The sequence below is a fragment of the Oncorhynchus nerka genome, linkage group LG25, assembly GCF_034236695.1.
Source record: "Oncorhynchus nerka isolate Pitt River linkage group LG25, Oner_Uvic_2.0, whole genome shotgun sequence".
Taxonomy (NCBI): domain Eukaryota; kingdom Metazoa; phylum Chordata; class Actinopteri; order Salmoniformes; family Salmonidae; genus Oncorhynchus; species Oncorhynchus nerka.
In genome coordinates, this window is record NC_088420.1 from 55,304,890 (window position 1) to 55,323,279 (window position 18,390).

At 45.2% G+C, this 18,390-nt stretch overlaps 1 protein-coding gene across 1 annotated transcript; it reads left to right on the forward strand.

Moving 5' to 3' along the window:
* Positions 1 to 1,373: 1,373 nt before the first annotated feature.
* LOC135564554 (uncharacterized) lies at positions 1,374 to 3,511 on the forward strand. Its single transcript, XM_065009880.1, has 4 exons — positions 1,374 to 1,644; positions 1,786 to 2,270; positions 2,379 to 2,747; positions 2,883 to 3,511. Exons 1-4 carry the CDS (start codon positions 1,574 to 1,576, stop codon positions 3,047 to 3,049), a joined length of 1,092 nt encoding a protein of 363 aa, XP_064865952.1. The 5' UTR covers positions 1,374 to 1,573; the 3' UTR covers positions 3,050 to 3,511.
* Positions 3,512 to 18,390: the final 14,879 nt, after the last annotated feature.

The window sequence follows — 18,390 nt, forward strand, 5'->3', positions numbered from 1 at the left end:
AAACCGTGGTAATGTTACACAATGTACTGTTATGCAACCATACGTTTGTTAGAATGTGGATAATATAAAGATTTATGTTAACAAGGTTCACAAAGCTCGCTAACTGGGGTATCTATTGTAACTTGTGAGTACTTGGGACAGTGTTTGAGTGAGTGTCCGTGTGCTTGCGCAGGTGCCTGAGAGCTAGGACTGCGCCAAGGGTTAACATAATGTGTCTTGTCTCTTCGTGTGCAGGGCAAATAAAACATTGTTCAACTAGCAGACCTCCAGTTGTGGCAGCGTCCTAATTAAAAGTACACAACGCAGAACGAACCACGCAACATAGGCATATATAAATAATGTATTTAACTTGTAAGGCAAGGTTGGATTAGTTGGTCTAAGCAACATGCACCTGGATAATCGCGTCATGAATCTGGACAGGCTCCAACATCCTCATATACACATTATGACGTAATAAAGAGTTTAATCGTTCACGAAATAAAGACATAGAAGCATACCCATTTATACAGGTTCTACACATTCCATTTCTCCATGGCAATAGAATGTAAACATTCTAATTTGTGCGCCAAACATCGCCTACAACTCCATTCTAAGTGCAGCATATTGGACGACTCCACAGTCATTGATCATTCGCGACTTTAAGTCATTCCTGCTATCTCTAGAGCATCCCATATATCTATAGCGCTGCATTTCTTCCCCATCTTACCATGGATAGGGTTTGGTGCATTCCGGAGTTCACTTATGGTCCCACAAAGGTAATCTTAGGAGAAATTAATTTTAGCATACTGTAAATGCCTGTGCATAATGTTCATAACAAAGCATCATTATTTTCATTATCTTCAAAGGAATTCTGTAGAAGCAGCCTTTATTTTCAGACTCTGCAGGCCTGCTGGGAGGAAACATATTACAATAAACAGGTAAGATTCATCCCACAAAAACATAAACAACAGAAAGAGAGTTGTATTTCAAGACAGTTTAGAGAAGGTGGTCATAAGAGTTCTTAATATCACTTGCAAATTGTGAGGCATGAGCAGTTGTGAAATGTTGCCTGAGGCCCTTCTGAAAGCACATTATATGGTATTTCGTGGCACGGTCTCACACCTTACCTCATCTTGCAGAAGAAGCTCATGGTCCACTATCTGCTGCTCCAGAGTCAAGGCCAGGTCCCGCCCCATGTCACCACAGAGCACATGAGCAACTGGCTGGTGTCTCAGGGCAAAAATCCCTTAGGGAGAGGTGAGTACCACGTCAGCACTCACCTTCACTGCCATTCCCTGCCACCAGCAGCACTCCAGGAGATGTGGGTAAAATAAACAACAGAAAAATCAGAAGCCAGGAAAGTTGAATTGCTCTGTGTTTTATTTGAAGGGTGTGGAAGGAAACCCTGGAGGAGGGAAATGACCTCGCTCGGCTGGTAAGAGAATGACAGTTAAAAACATACTACAAGTTAGTGAGCTCTTTTACTAGCCTTTCAACAACGAGTTAGCACAGCAGAATAGATCTGTTGTGAAATTACACTAATGCGACTTCCTGTTTCATACTGCAGGCCTGGGAAGTAAACACTTGCCTAAAAATGATGAACATAGAGCACGAGGCTTTCTGCAAGCTCCGCCGCTCCATGCACCCCACCTCGCCTGCTGACATGTGAGTTCCATGTACTGCCCTGCATATGACTTGATCCATTTATCTACACATCTGGAACTACGCAGAAACAGACTAAGACAGTGTTCTATGTGAGCACATTGCACATCGTTTAGCTTTGTCTTCTCCTTTTGTTGATTTCAGCGATCCTAAGGTCCACAGCATCGTGGAAAGAGCCGTGAGAAGCATTCTGGGCGAGCAGTCCAATGAGCCCCGTAGCAACCTGCTCAGCCCATCTCAGGTGGTGGTGGAGGTGGTGCCCAGGCTCCTCCTGGCCCTGTGGCTGCAGCCAGAGGAAGGACATTCAGAGCACCCAATCCTAATAAGCGGGATGGCCGTGGGCATGGTGGCGGCCGTAGTGGAGAAGCTCTCCTGCATGTTAAAGGACCCTTCCCCTCACATCCCTTTCTCCCGGGCTGCTGCTTTTGACTCTGTGCGGTCGATCCTCAACAGAATCAGTCAGTCCTTCTCCACCGATGACCTGCAGAGCCCTTTTTATATGAGCTCTGTTTGTGCCTTTGTGGCGGATGAGGTGCAGAGCTGCTTCCAGCCCCCTGCAGCCACCCTACCAGTCCCCCCTGTCCTCGCGGTGGCCGTTTCCACCACACTACCAGCTGACATCCAAGCAGGTGAGTAGCAATGATAGAGAGCACTCTGACAGACGCCTGTTCTGATGACATCTTGGTGCCTTGTAGTAGAAGAGCTCATCAGGATTGTTGTTGTCACCCATAACACAGACCCGGCTTGTTCCCACCTGGAGGTTGTGGACATCACCCGTAAGACAGAGGCAGATCCGGCTTCTTCCCACCTGGAGGATGTAGACATCACCAGTAACACAGAGGCAGACCCGGGTTCTTCCCACCTGAATGTTGTGGACATCCCCTCTAACACAGAGGCAGACCCGGCTTCTTCCCACCTGAATGTTGTGGACATCAACTCTAATACAGAGGCAGACCCGGCTTCTTCCCACCTGAATGTTGTGGACATAACCCCTAATACAGAGGCAGAGCCCATCTCTTCCCTCTTGGAGGTTGTGGACGTCAAACCTGAAGAAAGGACTCTCACGATGGCCGTCTTCGCCACTCTGCCAGCTGACATCCAAGCAGGTGAGTAACACTTAGAGAGCACTCTTGACAGGTGCCGTTTGTCATGACATCTTAGTAGAACCTTTCAACTGGCCAGTGTTTAGAAGCTACGGTTTGCATTTGTTTACATTCTGTTCCTCTTTTTTCCCTTTCCAGAGGATGTTGCTGTGGTCATCTCGGATGTCACCCCACCCGTCACCAAGGACGTGACACTGGATGTTCCATGCAAAACTAGGAAAGGGGCAGTCCGGCGATTATTTTGCAGGCTTTGGAGGGCAGTGTGCTGCTGCGCCTGCCACAAGGAAGAGGAGGAACAATATTAATTATTCATCAGACCTTCAGAAATGGGATGGAACCATAGACCATTAAACTATTAAATTATAATTGGACTCAATTCTGCTTTTCTTCTGTTTACTACTTAATTTCAGAAAATTTCTATAAACTTTCACTTTGCAAGTGTGGAGTAGGTTGTGTAAATAAGTGGGAAACATCCCAATTTTAATGCTTTTAATAATTTACTTTGTACATTAAAAAAAAATATGTATTATTTCACAACAAAAAAACAGGGAGCTCAACCAACGTTGAGTTGAATTTGAATCATCATAGAAAAGGAAATAGCGCAACTCTTGCTCACTATAAAAAATGCATTGTTTTATTCAGGCAAGGTTAAAAGTTTAACGTTTCGGCCTAGTCTATGATGATATGCAAGTTGTGTTTGCCCAGGAAAAGGGTGACCCAGACTCACCCTGGTTCTTGAGGGTTGAAGACAGTGAAAATGATCATTAAATAAATGGGACTTGTCAATTCTTGAATAAAAGTCTTTAATGAACATGAATTTAAATACAATTGACTTGAGGATCAGAGCAGGCAGGCTGACTGGCTAGCCCTGAAGGCCCTCTGCCTCTACCTCTGTGTGGTTCATCTAATCCAAGAGGTTGTGTGGGTTGTCTTTCTCTCTGTGGGTGTGAATCACCATGACCTCTCCCTCTACCTGCCATTTGGCTAATCAGAAGCATTCTGCTCTTTCTTGCTCACATGAACAGGAGGAATGGCCTCTGGGGTAACCTCCTCCTCTATCTAACGCCTCTTCCACCTCCTCTTTCTGACTTGTTCTCTCTCACTGGGTGTTGGATAGTTCCTCCTCCTCTGTGTCTTTGTGAGTTTGGAGGGAGTTATCCTGTTCCGACTTCCTCTAAGGGTGTGCACCGTAATCTCTTTGTGTGTTGAGGGGTTCAGTGGTTTTGGAGGGAGTCTGAAGTTCGATCTCTAGCGATGGCTGTGGGGTCTGTCCCGTGGTGGTGTCCCCCTCCCTCCAAACACCCAGCCAATGAGACATGTGATGAGGCCAAGAAAGATCCCTCTGGAAGGACAGACACAAACATGGACACCTCAGAGTACCCCCACCCCCACACACAGTCACACACAGTCACATCACGGTTACAATGTTTACTGTTTACAACATGAATGTATTGTAATGTGCAGAACAATGCCGGTCCGGTGGTTAAAGCTTGGAGAACTTTCCAGTTCATCAGCCCCATCATCACCTACATGCGTGGGGGATCCCAGGTATGTGTCTTTGTAACTACCTAATCTACATTGTCAGTCATTTGATCTTGATGGAAATGTGTCACAGCCATTGCTGAAGTGGTTTTGTTGATGTTGTCTTGTTGTTTATCTCAACAGCAGGTGGTGGTGAGGATGCACCACGTGAGTAGGGTGAGAGGCCTGGAGACTCAACTGGTGTGGGCCATCTCCAAGGAGACAGCCAGGCTTAGTCCAGAGGGCATCCCCTACTGTGCCACCAATGTGCAGTCCATCACTTGAGATCCAGGTAAGAAGTAAATACTACTGAAATAGTATTAGATGAGTCTTTTCTTCACTTATTCCATTTGGCCTTAACATGTATTCTCTCTCTGTCAGCGTGTGGCTGGCAGGGTGTTCCACCATTGGGTCTCACCTCCGCCACGGGAAGACTTCCTCATGGACGTGATGCTTAGCTGCTACCAGGTAAATAAACAATTTCCTTGTATATAGACTAGACATTACTGGGCATTTTTCCATTAGATTTTGGTGTGTTTTCTAATAACGTGTGTGTGGTAAGCAACAGGTGTGTTGTGTGTGTTTGGAGAGCAGCAGACTGATGTCTGGAGAGAACTTCTGACCTTTATTTCCTTTGTTTTGTCATTATTTAGTATGGTCATGGCAGTGAGTAGGGCCCAGGGCAGTCTATGTTTGTTTTCCTATGTTTCCAGAGGGTATTTCTATGTTTCAGCCTACCAATGGTTCTCCATCAGAGGCAGGTGTCATTAGTTGTCTCTGATTGAGAATCATACTTAGGTAGCCTGGGTTTCACTGTGTGTTTGTGGGTGATTGTTCCTGTCTCTGTGTTTGCACCAGATAGGACTGTTTAGGTTTTCCATGTTTATTGTTTTGTAGTGTTCATGTGTCCATTTACGTATTAAAAGAACCATGGACACTTACCACGCCGCATATTGGTCATCTGATCCTTTTCGCCTCTCCTCTTCGGAAGAAGAAATCCCTGACACTCAGTGGTGTACGCCACTCTCCACATGGGGCTGGACGGGCTTCTCTCCTCTTCAGCGTGGTCGGAGGCTGCCTCCTTCTCTACGCCCACCACTCTATGGCCACAACTGGTATGAGGTCAGACGTTACACACACATACTATTGACTAGGAGCATTAAGATCCTTCCATTGACTTTTTTTTGTTTTGTTTTTTGTCAATGGTCACTGATTTTGAATGCTTGTTTTGTTGTCGTAGTGCTGGGAGGAGGACCTGCTGCCTGAGGAGAGGGAGGTTCCTCTGCTAAAGTGAGTTCCTCTAATTGTCTGTGTAGTCTGGGCTTGTCAGATGCTGAAGGATAGTGGTCATAATGCTGTTATCCCCCATTGACTCTAATGGTTGACATGCTCCATTCCCTCCCTTTCACATCCTCTACCTTACCACCAAGAGAGTGGAGGACATCGCCCTGAGGCTCGTCTCCCTGCGCCAGGCCTTCACTGTGAGTGGACCCACTTCTTTTTCTCTCTGTGACTTCTTGTTCTGTCTCCTAGAGGAAGATGTATCACCCTAACTCTTCCCTCTTTCCTAGACCCTGCTTGGTTCCACCCTGAGCAGGAACCATCTGTTTGTGGCGGGAAAGGTCCTCCTGGGCGCTTTGGTTCAGGCCAACCACATGGTAACTCACTAACTCATTCTCCTTCAAGGGAATTAGAGCATCCCTGAGGGGAAATGTGTTCTGTTCACTAAGATGCTATTTTCTTTGTCATAGGACGAGGCCAAATTCATCCGTACCTATAACGACTTTGTGGACTACCTGAGTGACCCCTCCAAGCGGAATGACATTGAGGGAGCTGGCTGAGCAAAGGTGAGTTCATTAACTCTTTCAAGTCTCACTGAGTTCTTCCACATGCATGTCTTTTATACATCACAGTAGCTGATCTATATGAAATCGTTCCTATTTTCTCCAAATGTGTTTTCTTGTCCTAGATCCATCATGTGAACATGATAGATGTCCTCTTTGAGCTGGTGCTGTTTGGGATGATGACAGCTCAGAAGTCCCTGATGGTGGTAAGTAGCATCTCACTGGTACATGTTTTGATCTCTCTCTATTAGCAGTTTCACTTAAATTCCTCTTCTCTCCTCTTTTCTCCTCCTGTTTCCTTTAGCACCCTGGTGGGTTCGTGGAGCGTCTGTACGCTCTCCTGTACTCCTTCCTGCCTACTGCTGCCAACATGGAGCCAGAGGCTGACAGATACCTGCTGCTGCTCAATGTAAGAGTCAAGAGGTTACTTCCTGTTTACTTCAATATTCTTAGTGTACTTCCTGTTTACTTCCTTATTCATGGTTAACCAGGTTCCAATGCCATTTTAGGGAGAGTATTTCTAATTGTCTCTCTCCTCTTGATAAGCTAGTAACTCAGAGCCATTTTCTATGTGTGGTTTTCTCTTCAGGGTGGGCTGATGGCTCTGCTAGATGACATGTTTGGCCAGCAGCTGGCCTGGTACTTTAACCTCTTGCTCCTACCTGGCACGCAGGTGTCCTATCTAGAGATCTGGAAATGCAAATGCTAAATGCTAATAGCACTCGTTAAAACTCAAACGTTCATTAAAATACACATGCAGGGTATTGAATTAAAGCTACACTCGTTGTGAATCCAGGCAACAAGTCAGATTTTTAAAATGCTTTTCGGCAAAAGCATGAGAAGCTATTATCTGATAGCATGTAACACCCCAAAAGACCCGCAGGGGACGTAAACAAAATAATTAGCATAGTCGGCGCTACACAAACCGCACAATAAAATATAAAACATGCGCCACTTCAACCGATTGATAAAGGTGAACCACATTAAATGGGGCTGAGGTTGCAATACCTACAGCTTCCACACGATGTCAACAGTCTTGTCATTTGCCTAGGCTTTGTTTCTTGGTCAAACGAACAAGAGACAGCCCATTTCTTCAGGTCTCCGACCGGATATTTTGGTTGAGATTTACCCGGACATTATTTCCAGACGTACAGCTATAGACTATACATCGCCTCGTGATCAATTTGATCGCTTATTAACGTTTACTAATACCTAAAGTTGCATTACAAAAGTATTTCGAAGTGTTTTGTGAAAGTTTATCGTTGACTTTTTTAAAAAAAAATGACGTTACGTTATAAAACGCTATTTTTTTTGTTGATCACACAGTCTTCATAGATCGATATCTAGGCTATATATGGACTGATTTAATCGGAAAAAAGACCCAAGTGATGTTTATGGGACATCTAGGAGTGCCAACAAAGAAGATGGTCAAAGGTAATGAATGTTTTATATTTTATTTGTGCGTTATGTGTAGCGCCGACTATGCTAATTATTTTGTTTACGTCCCCTGCGGGTCTTTTGGGGTGTTACATGCTATCAGATAATAGCTTCTCATGCTTTCGCCGTAAAGCATTTTAAAAATCTGACTTGTTGCCTGGATTCACGAGTGTAGCTTTAATTCAATACCCTGCATGTGTATTTTAATGAACGTTTGAGTTTAACGAGTGCTATTAGCATTTAGCGTAGCGCATTTGCATTTCCAGATGTCTAGATGGGACGCCTGTGTGTCAGGTAGGAGCAAGAGGTTAACAGTAGGCCTTTCGGATACGCTTGTCCAAGGTAAGGATATGCATCAAGCTATAGCCTACTTTGAATGTTTTAGTTCCGAACTCAAGTTACTCCAGTCAAGTGATTAATCGTAAGAGTTAGCTGTTTTGACTGTCAAAACTAATATTCCAAATTACAATGGCAATTATTCATCACAAATTCACAATATTACTTGTATATCAATGATTCATCCAGGCCCAAGACATAAAGTCACCTGAAAGCTGTGTAGCAATCATTCCATTGCTGACCCATATGATGGTAATCACATACATGATTGGCTTAATCTAGAATCATGGATACCTTTCATGTGAGTACTCACACACCAGATTTTTTTTTTTTACATACCTCAGAAGGAAGATACCTCAATATCTGGAAGCACTGTCTCATGTACAATTGTTAATGCTATCTCTGAAATGTCTAACAAAATGTTGACTTGATCGTTTCATCAAGACCTTCTCATCACAAGTTGGAACAAGTGGTCAACATTGGGACAATGCAGCCATAAATAACATGGACCAATATTTTCATGGAGGTAAGCACTACACTTCTGATGGGTTTAAAGATTGTATTACATTATCTAATAGTGAGAAAGTAAACCCCGGCTGTCATTCTTTTCACAGGGAAGGACAATCCCCATTATGTCATGAACGTTTCATTGCTGAACAACCATAGATATTTTCCTCTATTTTGGCTCCTTTTCCTCCAACAGTGAGCAAGACCTGCCAGCAGAGGTCACAGCAGGGAGACATGCCGTCATCCTTTTGGCGCCTGACAAAGTACACTTTTTATCTTCTAAATAACACTATAGTAACATCTTCTGCACAAAGTTACATTCTTAATAAGATTGGTGTTAAGTGAGAAAGAATCCTAAAGATGGTCCAATGGGCATGGTCTGAAGCCTCTCGTCATCTCAGTATGTTGAACCACCTGATTTCTTGCAGGTTTGAGATTCAGATACTGCTGAATGATGTTAAGCATTCGATTAACCACATGCAGGGGACGCTGAACACCATGCAGGGGCAGTGTATTGAGTTGCAGACTGCCATGTCTAAGGTAGTGTCAGATACAGAAGAATAAGTGTATGGTGATAATGATGACTAGCGGTACCCCACCCTACGAGCTGTAAATCATTGGATCTGATTAATTAAATTCAATGCAATTCAATCTTTGAGGCCTACAACCATAGAAATACAATTTATTTACACTAATAATAAGCTATTGTCAACTTCCCGTCTATGTGTAACAGTTCCCCTCGCCCCGACTTGGGCGCGAACCAGGGACGCTCTGCACACATCAACAGTCACCCTCGAAGCATCGTTACCCACCGCTCCACAAAAGCCGCTGCCTTTGCAGAGCAAGGGGAACCACTACTTCAAGGTCTCAGAGCAAGTGACGTCACCGATTGAAAAGCCACCAGCGTGCACCTCCGCTAACGAGCTAGCCATTTCACATCGCTCACTGTCAATTGCTGACTGTTACCCAATGTGTGCAACTAGTATTGATTTCTCACAGAAAAATAATTTGGTTGCAAATGTACCCGGGGCCATGTAAATAATTGTTAGGCTACTCATTTTGAATCCACCGGTGGAAACTTGTGTGACCATAAAATAATTTGGTTACTGACCTGCCCTACACCATAGAAGGCCCTTCAAGTCGGAACTAGGAAACTTATGACTCGCTAACTCCAAGTTTCCCACTTGTGAGGTATCAGAATCAACCAGTAGGAAGCTCTACACATTCATTTTAACTCTGAGGTTCCAAGTGGCATGTGAATGCGTCAATAATTGCCATGGTAATTTGGGATGTTCAGTCAGTGAGCATTATCCTACATACTTACATCAAATACTTTATGATTGTAGTAACAGTGCCATTCCAAACACAATAAATGTGTTAAGATAGAAGATAAAAAATATTGCTAAAGTGAAGAAAATCAGCTCAAAATTGTAGGAGGAAATGCCCCTGCAGCAGGGAGGCTTACGGTATTATAATATATTGTCGATAACATTAATATCATTTGTGTATTTACAATATCAGTACATGCTATGGATTGATCTACACTGATTGAACAAAACATTAGGAACACCTTCCTATTGAGTTTCCCCCCCCTTGGTGGTGGACCATTGATTCTCAGGGAAAACTGTTGAGCGTGAAAAACCCAACAGCATGGCAGTTCTTGACACAAACCTGTGCGCCTGGCACCTACTACCATACTCTGTTCAAAGGGACTTAAATCTTTGGTCTTGCCCATTCACCCTGTGAATGACACAATCCATGTCTCAATTGTCTAAAAATCTATCTCCTTCCCTTCATCTACACTGAGAAGAAGATTTAACATCAATAAGGGATTATAGCTTTCACCTGATTAGTCTATGTCACGGAAAGAGAAGGTGTAGGATGAATTGGGTAAAGTGGAATCGGTTTGAGTGACCAGGAGTGGTATGATGCCGATTGTGTGTCAACAGCGTAAAAGGAGAAAGCTTTGTGTGGTTTAGGTTAAACATTTCAGTTAGCTGCACGTTGATTAAAATGAATGATAGACGGAAGGTTTTACTGTGGTTTGGTGAAGTGGTTCTCCCATCGTATGTAAAACCTGGGTAAGTGAGATATTCAGAAGCTGCTGCAGTGTTACAATTGTAAAAAAGTTTGGACATGTGGCAAGTGTTTGTCGAAGGAATACATATGTCGTAGTCAGATGAAGCATGTTATAGTTGTGTTGGGAATCACGTTCCCGGAGTGCCCTGTACGGATGAAGGAGGTCGTAGTAGCTAGGATGATCAGGCCCATCCAGCAGGTGTCCTATGTAGAGGCAGTGAAAATAGCCGAAGGAGTAGAAAGGAGAAGGTAGTTCATGTCCCACAGTCTGCAGTGAAGCTATGCAGGAGAAGGATCCCAACAGACAAATAGTGAACGAGGTGGACTTTGTGTTTATAGAGCAAGTGATAAATTGCATTAATAAATTATTAGTAACCTTCGTCCAAAACTAGCAGTTTCCGCATTAGTATGGAGGAGTTTCAACAAAATTGAGTTTGCATTGCCCTCACTGCCACAGTGATAAATTATATAATAAACTAATTAAACATTAAGAAGCTAGACATCATTGTGAAGGCGGCAAATAGATTTCTGGATCTCCAGGACTTCAGAGACGAAATGTTACAGGGAGTACTGAATGAAGATGTTCCCCCCCCCCTCCCAGGTTCATGAACCTGTGTAGGGATCTGAATAGTACCATTTTTGTTGGAAAATCAGGGTAGTGGAGTGAATTTGGTCCGTGTTTATTTTTTATTTTACATAATTAGTATGATTTGTTAATCCCAATTCTTTGGCGTTTTGGTTATTTTTTACAACCCCTTACAGTAGGTGGCAGCAATACACATGTTGAGTGTAGTCTGACTATAAACCTCAGAGAAGAAGACATGGTAGGAACCTAAGTGTTGGTCAGTGTTTCCGGTTGACCCTAATTAGATGTTACATTACATGTTGTTTTCTTACTTCATGTAGCCTGCTAGCCAGCCAACATATTCATACTTCGCTTACTCCTCTCTGATAAGATACCACTGCACAAACATGCTTATCTAGGCCTACAATAGCACCGGTACCAGGCAGTATTAGCTAGCTACGTTTGCTCTGACTCTTAATACATTTAGCCCGCTAACTAGCGTTTAGCAGCTAACATTATTTGAGCAGCACCTTGCTAAGACAATACATATACAATCTTTTGCCTTTAATGTAATGGCATGAAAAGAATTGCCAGAATATTATACAATGACTTATCAACAGCTGTAACAAATTGCCCCCTACAGGAAATCTACACGGGCAGTTATAGAAAGAGCCATTTACTATATAATCATTGATTCTTGAAGAATAGAACTTATAAATGCCTCAAATATTTCAACCGTATTACCCCACCAGAAACCAAAACATAAGCTCGTATAATGCCACTGTTTGTAAACCAATAGTATATGGCTGAGGAGTAGGGTCGATCCAAGCGTTCTGACCTCACAATGACAGTAAAGCACCCAAGCTAACTGGCTAACGTTGGATAGCTTGCTAGACACAAATCAGAGAAAACCTCACTCTTACCATTTTACTTGCCCTAGCAGAGCTGGTTAGGCTGTTTTCATGTTATCCAGAACATTGGTGACTAACTGTGCTGCTGGCAACAATTTAATTTGAGCTTTTTTGCAGATGTTTACTGACACCGGCCATATTCAACGGGTGTTGAGCGTTATTAAATTCATCAGTTATTCTGCGCTCTAATCAAGTCAATAAACATTGGGTAGTTAATTAGAATATAGTTACTATACTGACAAGTTTGATGTATAAGTAGCCAACTAACGTTAGGTAGCTAGTTAACATACCGATACATACTGCTGTAAAGATATGCTATGCGTTTTGTAAGGATAGTGTAGCTAACAATGTGTAACGTAACTTATTTGAAAAGTCATTACTTTATTACATTGCTCAACATTTTCTTAACATTTGTCTCGGCTCTTGTTGGACTTTGGCTGCATATTTTCCTCAAATCTGAAAACGCGGTGTAGCCACGCCCATTTCCTGAAGAATTGCATTATGGGCCCTAAAGTACTGCGTGTATATGTCATATTTTGGCGAATTTAGTACGACATCCGGGAACTTTTGGCATACTAACTACATTATGATGTATGACCAATAAGCATACTATATACTCAATTAACATCACAAATAGTATGGTTAGTATGCGTATTCTAACACAGCTCATTTTGTTTGTTTAAAAACTAGGTTGCCCCTTTAAAAAAGCCACACAACAATCAATCAACCAACCAATCTGCAGTTCAACCAATAACGAAGCTGTATTTCCACTACTGTTTTGGTAATAAGATGGATGGGGCTTGAGAAATGTAACTACTCTCAAATGCATAGACAGACCTATGGATGCAAGGACTGACCATCCATAATATCAGCATTATAGTTTTAACCATGTTGAGGCTCTACAGTGTTGGTTTACATTGTTTCTAAACATTGGCGTAAAAAAAGCTTATTTGTGGTTCTGATGGGGTACAACAGTTGAACTAAGCTCATGAGGCATGTGTTATATTCTTCAAGAATCAATGCCTATAAATAAATAATTTAAAAGTCAAAATATGGATGTAGCAATTGGAAATTTCCCCTTTAACACCACACATCAGTTCAACAACCGCAGAGTTTGTGCTTCTGTTTTTAAGACAGTACTTACTAGTGTTAATCAGGGCCCATTCATCTTTAAAACCATTGGATGCCTTAAGATACCCTTGGGAAACCGGGCCCAGATATCCAGTTTCCTCTTCATCATTTTTCGATGTGACAGTCATCTTTTCTTTCACTGAAACGTCCTTGTCCTCATCTTTAACTCTTTAACTCATAGACGCTCCATATCCATTACTTATGTTTTATATAATATGACTAAATATGTTTATTTCTGTGTTGCAGGTACAGTCAAGAAATGGAACGGCAAGGCCACAGAGCATGACATAAGCAGAGCTGGGGGTGGTGTTTACTACTCCACCACGCTAGAAAAGTGGGATTGATACTGTTTTTCATACCAAGAGTCTGTTGGGGTTCATTTGTTGAAATCAAATCAAACTTTATTTATACAGCACATTTCAGACATGGATGCAACACAATGGCTTCACAGGAAAAAAACAATGAAAATAAACAATATTTAGTACACAACAAACAGAAGATTAACAACTGAAAGACTAATGAACATTAAGGAAATTACATTGATTGAAATATTAATTGGATGCAATATACTAGCTTGTTTTTTAGGAGGGCTCTGAAAGACACTATGGGGGTGTCCACTGGAAGTTGACTAGTAACAACAACTGGGACATGAAAGACACCCACCATGAGACCCACTAAATCTGCCCAAGAAGCAGCAAACAAAAGAAAAACCCACAACAAACTTAAAGACAGGAAGTAAACCAAAAAGGTGGTTAAAATAATTTATTTACAATCAATACCATATCTCTCATTCATTCTTAATTACTTACTTATATTTACAAAACCAAATCACCAAACACCAAACAAAAACAAACCTCAGGGGAGCATCGTCCCTCCCCGTCATAACTAACCCTTTCCCTATCTCCCCTTCCCTAATCTATCTCCTTACCAAACTCACTCTAACACTCCCAGCCCTAAACCCCCTTTCCACCTCTCCCGTGCCGCATGCTTCCCCCACCTCCTCTCCTCCCTCTTCATCCTCCCCCTCAAATCACCTTCCACCCTTCTCACTATCCCTTCCACCCCCCAATCTCTCCCTGTCTTGACAAAATTCTTCCTGGCTTCCCACAGTCCCCTTTTAAAGAGACTCATGAGAAGCCAGAGCAGAAACCTGTCCCTATCCGTTCCCTTTGCTCTCCCTACGCCTCTCTCTAGCCTAGCCCATGTCAAAACAAAATCACTCCTAACCACACCTAGCATCACCCGTGCCCTAGCCCAGACTAGTCCGGCAAAGGCACAGTCCCAAAAGACATGGCGCACAGTCTCCTCCCTGCCACAAGAGGATCTTGGACAGGTGGGGGATTGCACCAAACTATACCGGTACAAGATGGAACGTACCGGCAAGCGCTTATGAAGGCTCAACCAATTCAGGTCCTTGAGCCCGTTGTCCAGGCCCCGCGCCTGCACTCCCTCCCAGACCACTGACGAGATGCCCGCTACAGGCGCAGGACTCCCTGCCTGCCTGACCTCCTCGTACAGGTGCCTGTGGTCTAAACCTACTCGGGCAACTTCAACCTCGGGGTGCGCACGCAGCCACTTGGCCGCATGGCCAAAGTGCCACGGCAGCTGTTCCGCCCGAGGACCCGCGTTAGACCACACCATTACGCTTCTCGCCTGGTACGAGAAGAACACCCGCAGGAGGTAACCGGATGGGTGTATCACTGGCTGAGCAAGCTCCGCTAACAAGAAAGAAACAAAAATTGAGTCCAGCTTGAGGGGGAAATGTGGTACCCCCCTACCTCCCTCCCGATGGGACAGATCATGCGTGCCCTGGCGACCCACTCGCACCTGCCACTCCACATAAACTGAAACACAAGCCTCACTAGAGGCCTCCTCAGACAAGCCGGCAATGGGTAGATGTATGCCAAATACAAAAGAGACGGCAACACATCCACCTTTAGGACCAGGACTTTGCCCATAAAAGACAAATACCTAGCCTTCCACATTGCTAGCTTCCTCTGTACCACTGCGATACGCATGTTCCAGTTTAGCGTCGCTGAGCCGGAGGTCTCAAAATGAACCCGAGAATCCTCTGGGCCTCTACACAGAGAGATAACCCCCCAGGCACATCCGTTCTACCGCGCCATCTTCCGAAAAACTTGACGGAAGACTTTGCATGGTTCAGAACTGCTCCCGACGCTCGGGTAAAATCCCCAAAGATGGCAAGGGACCTTGTCAGGCACGAGTCCTTGCACAACAGCAAGGAAGTGTCGTCGGCGTACTGCGTCATCTTAACACGCAGCCCACCACTTCCAGGGATCAACAAGCCTTCCACCCCTGTGTCTGCCCTAATGGCAGCCCCCAGAGGCTCCATGTACAGTATGAAGAGGAGAGCCGAGAGTGGGCATCCCTGCCTGACCCCAGACGAGAGGTCAAAAACGTCACCTAAGTGACTATTTACACTAACTCGACACCCCGCTCCGACATATAAAGTACGGATCCATCCTATAAACTTCTCCCCAAATCCTAATCTACCTAACACCCTGAATAGAAAAGATCTATTCACGCGATCAAAAGCTTTCGCCTGATCTAGCGCTGCTACCATTAAAGGCAGCCCTCTATCTTCGACCCAAGCGATGGAATCCCTGATCAACTGTAGGTTCCATCTTATAGAGCGGCCCTCTACCCCGCACGTCTGATCCTCGTGGACGACGTAGGGAAGGGCTGTGCGCAACCGGTCTGCTAAAACCTTTGCAAGAATCTTGTAATCTACGCACAGCATGGTCAATGGCCGCCAGTTGCCAAGGTCAGTTGCTTCCCCCTTCTTATAAAGAAGTGACAGCACACCAACAGCCATTGATCCCCCGGGACCCCCGTCTCAAGGATGGCCTTCAAGACTTCGAGAACCACTGGTCCAAGTATACCCCAAAACTTGAGGTAAAACTCAGCCGGCAGCCCATCCATCCCAGGCACCTTCCCTTTTCCCATCCTCCTAAGAGCGCTCTCAACCTCTTCTAGTGAGATCTGGGCCTCCATCACGTCTCTAATGTCCTCTGGCAACCGCCGGGACAAGTGTTCTAAAAACACATTTCCCTGCTCTACATCTATTTCCCTTTCCTTAAATAAACCTTGGAAATGATCAGTTGTCACCCTGACCATTTCCTCTGGTTTACTTACTATACTACCATTTTCTTCCCTAACTCCATGCATTACCTTCCTACTCTGCCTGGCCCTAACCGACTTAAAGAACATCGCGGAACAAGTCTCATTATGTTCTAGAAAGCCACTATGCGCACGCTCCAGGAAAGCTCGAGCCTTCTGCTCCTGCAGCTCCCTGAGCTGCGCCTTTAGGGCTGCGAATCTCTCCCAGTCAATCGACCCGCCGAGGTTGCCTGCCTCGTACTCGAGTTCAATTAACCTTGGATACGATCCACCTCCCTCCTTTCCTCCCTTTTTTTCCTTCTACAATATCCTATTATAAAAGCCCTAATCCTCCCCTTAACTAAATCCCACCACTCTAACACCCCCTCGCACATAGACCGGAGGCCGTCAAGCCTCCGAAAGAAACAAAAAATGCGTCAACGAAAGCCTGCTCCTCCAGTATATCCCGATCTAACTTCCAGTACCCCCTACCGAAGAGGCAGACTGGCGACCCCACCTGCAGGAACACCCCGTCGTGATCCGTGAAGAAAACAGGCAACAGCCGCCCAGACAACTGACCCAAAGACCTGGATACAAAAATGTAGTCGAGCCTCCGCGCAACCCCCCTGGAGTTGCGCCATGTAGGACCGACCATTGCCGGAGTAGTGTGCAGGCCACCATCAACCAGACCATGGCAAGCCATTAGCCCAGAGATGGCACCTGCACTGCTATCACCGCCTACCCCTAAATCTATATTAAAGTCTCCTCCTATCACCAAGTGCCTGTTTGTAACACACAGGGGCGCCAGACAGTCCACCATCTCCTCCTGTCTGCCGCCACCTGTGGCCCATACACCCCAATTAACCTATATCTAGCTTCTCTAAACTTAACATCTATCCCCAAAACTCTACCCTGCATTATTACAAAAGTGTTCTCTATTTTAACCTCTCTATGCCCACACAAAATCCCTACTCCTGTTGAGTGCACCCTCCTATGCCCCCAAAAGATTCCCCCTTATCCCACTCCCTCTTAAATCTACACACATCCCCACCATCCCTCAGGTGAACCTCCTGTAAAAAACAGAAATCAAACCCCACACCCTCTAAATAACAAAAACCGCCCTCCTTTTAACATTATTCCTTATCCCCCTAACATTTAGACTAAAAAAGAAACAGAACTATTCATTTAATTATTAACAACAAATAAAACCCCAAAAACCAAAGAAAAAACAGGAGACTCACCCAATGCTCCCCTGGTCCATCTCCACCGGCGGGGACGTCCTCTCCACTCCTGACGCCCCCGTCCTCCATCCCAACCCATGACCCAGGCAGTGTGTTGGGTCCTCCCTCCCCACCCCCATCCCCCTCCCTGTTTGCCTCGGGGCTGCATGTAGGGGACCCCATCTCCTCAAAGAGGAGTTGGGATCCTTCTAGCAAACAGCCCACCGACCCCTCACTGGAGTCATCCACTAAAATGCAAGGGGCTGAGGCAAACAGGGAGGACAAATTACCCTCCCCCCCCCGCCACTCTCTTAGCCCCCCTCCCCCTCCACACCCCCCTCCCTCTCACTACCTGCCAAACTTCCCCTCTTCTTCCCCTTCTTCTTTGGTGTAGGAGGTAGCGGGGAGACACAACGTCCCATCCCCGCTAACCCCCCCACCAATTCCCTTGTCTCGTCCTCGAGGAAGCTTGGCAGGCTGTCCCCCACTCCTTCCCCCCCCATCCTCCCCTCCCACCTCCACACCTCCCTCCGTCCCCGTCACTGTCACCGTTCCCTCTTCCACTCCTTCTCGCACCACTGTCCCCTTCTCCCTCTTCTCTGCTCCTTCCCGTTCTTCCGCCTTCTTTTTCTTCTCTCCTTCTTTTTCCTTCGGGTCCATCTTCTCTCCTCTTTCTTTTCGCCTCTTCATTCTTCCCTTCTTCGTCCTTCTCCGTCCTTTCCCCTGTGCCATCCGTACAATCCGCATGCGTCCCTCTCTTTCCTCCCCCATCCCCCGCTCCCCCCCCAGCTGCAGACGCGTATGACCTGTGACGAGCCGGGCAATCACGCCACAGGTGTGCTCTTGAGCCACACCCGTGGCAAGCCTTGGGCTCGTCACACTCCCTGGCCTCGTGCTCTTCCGACCCACAAAACCGACATTTCTTGTTACTGCACGAGGCCAGGGTATGGCCGTAGGCCATACAACGCCTGCAGA

Coding starts and splice junctions, on each gene's coding strand:
- LOC135564554 (XM_065009880.1), top strand. CDS start 1,574: ATGATGAACATAGAGCACGAGGCTTTCTGCAAGCTCCGCCGCTCCATG. Junction 2,271..2,378: donor ACCAGCTGACATCCAAGCAG/GTGAGTAGCAAT, acceptor CCCATAACACAG/ACCCGGCTTGTTCCCACCTG. Junction 2,748..2,882: donor GCCAGCTGACATCCAAGCAG/GTGAGTAACACT, acceptor TTCCCTTTCCAG/AGGATGTTGCTGTGGTCATC.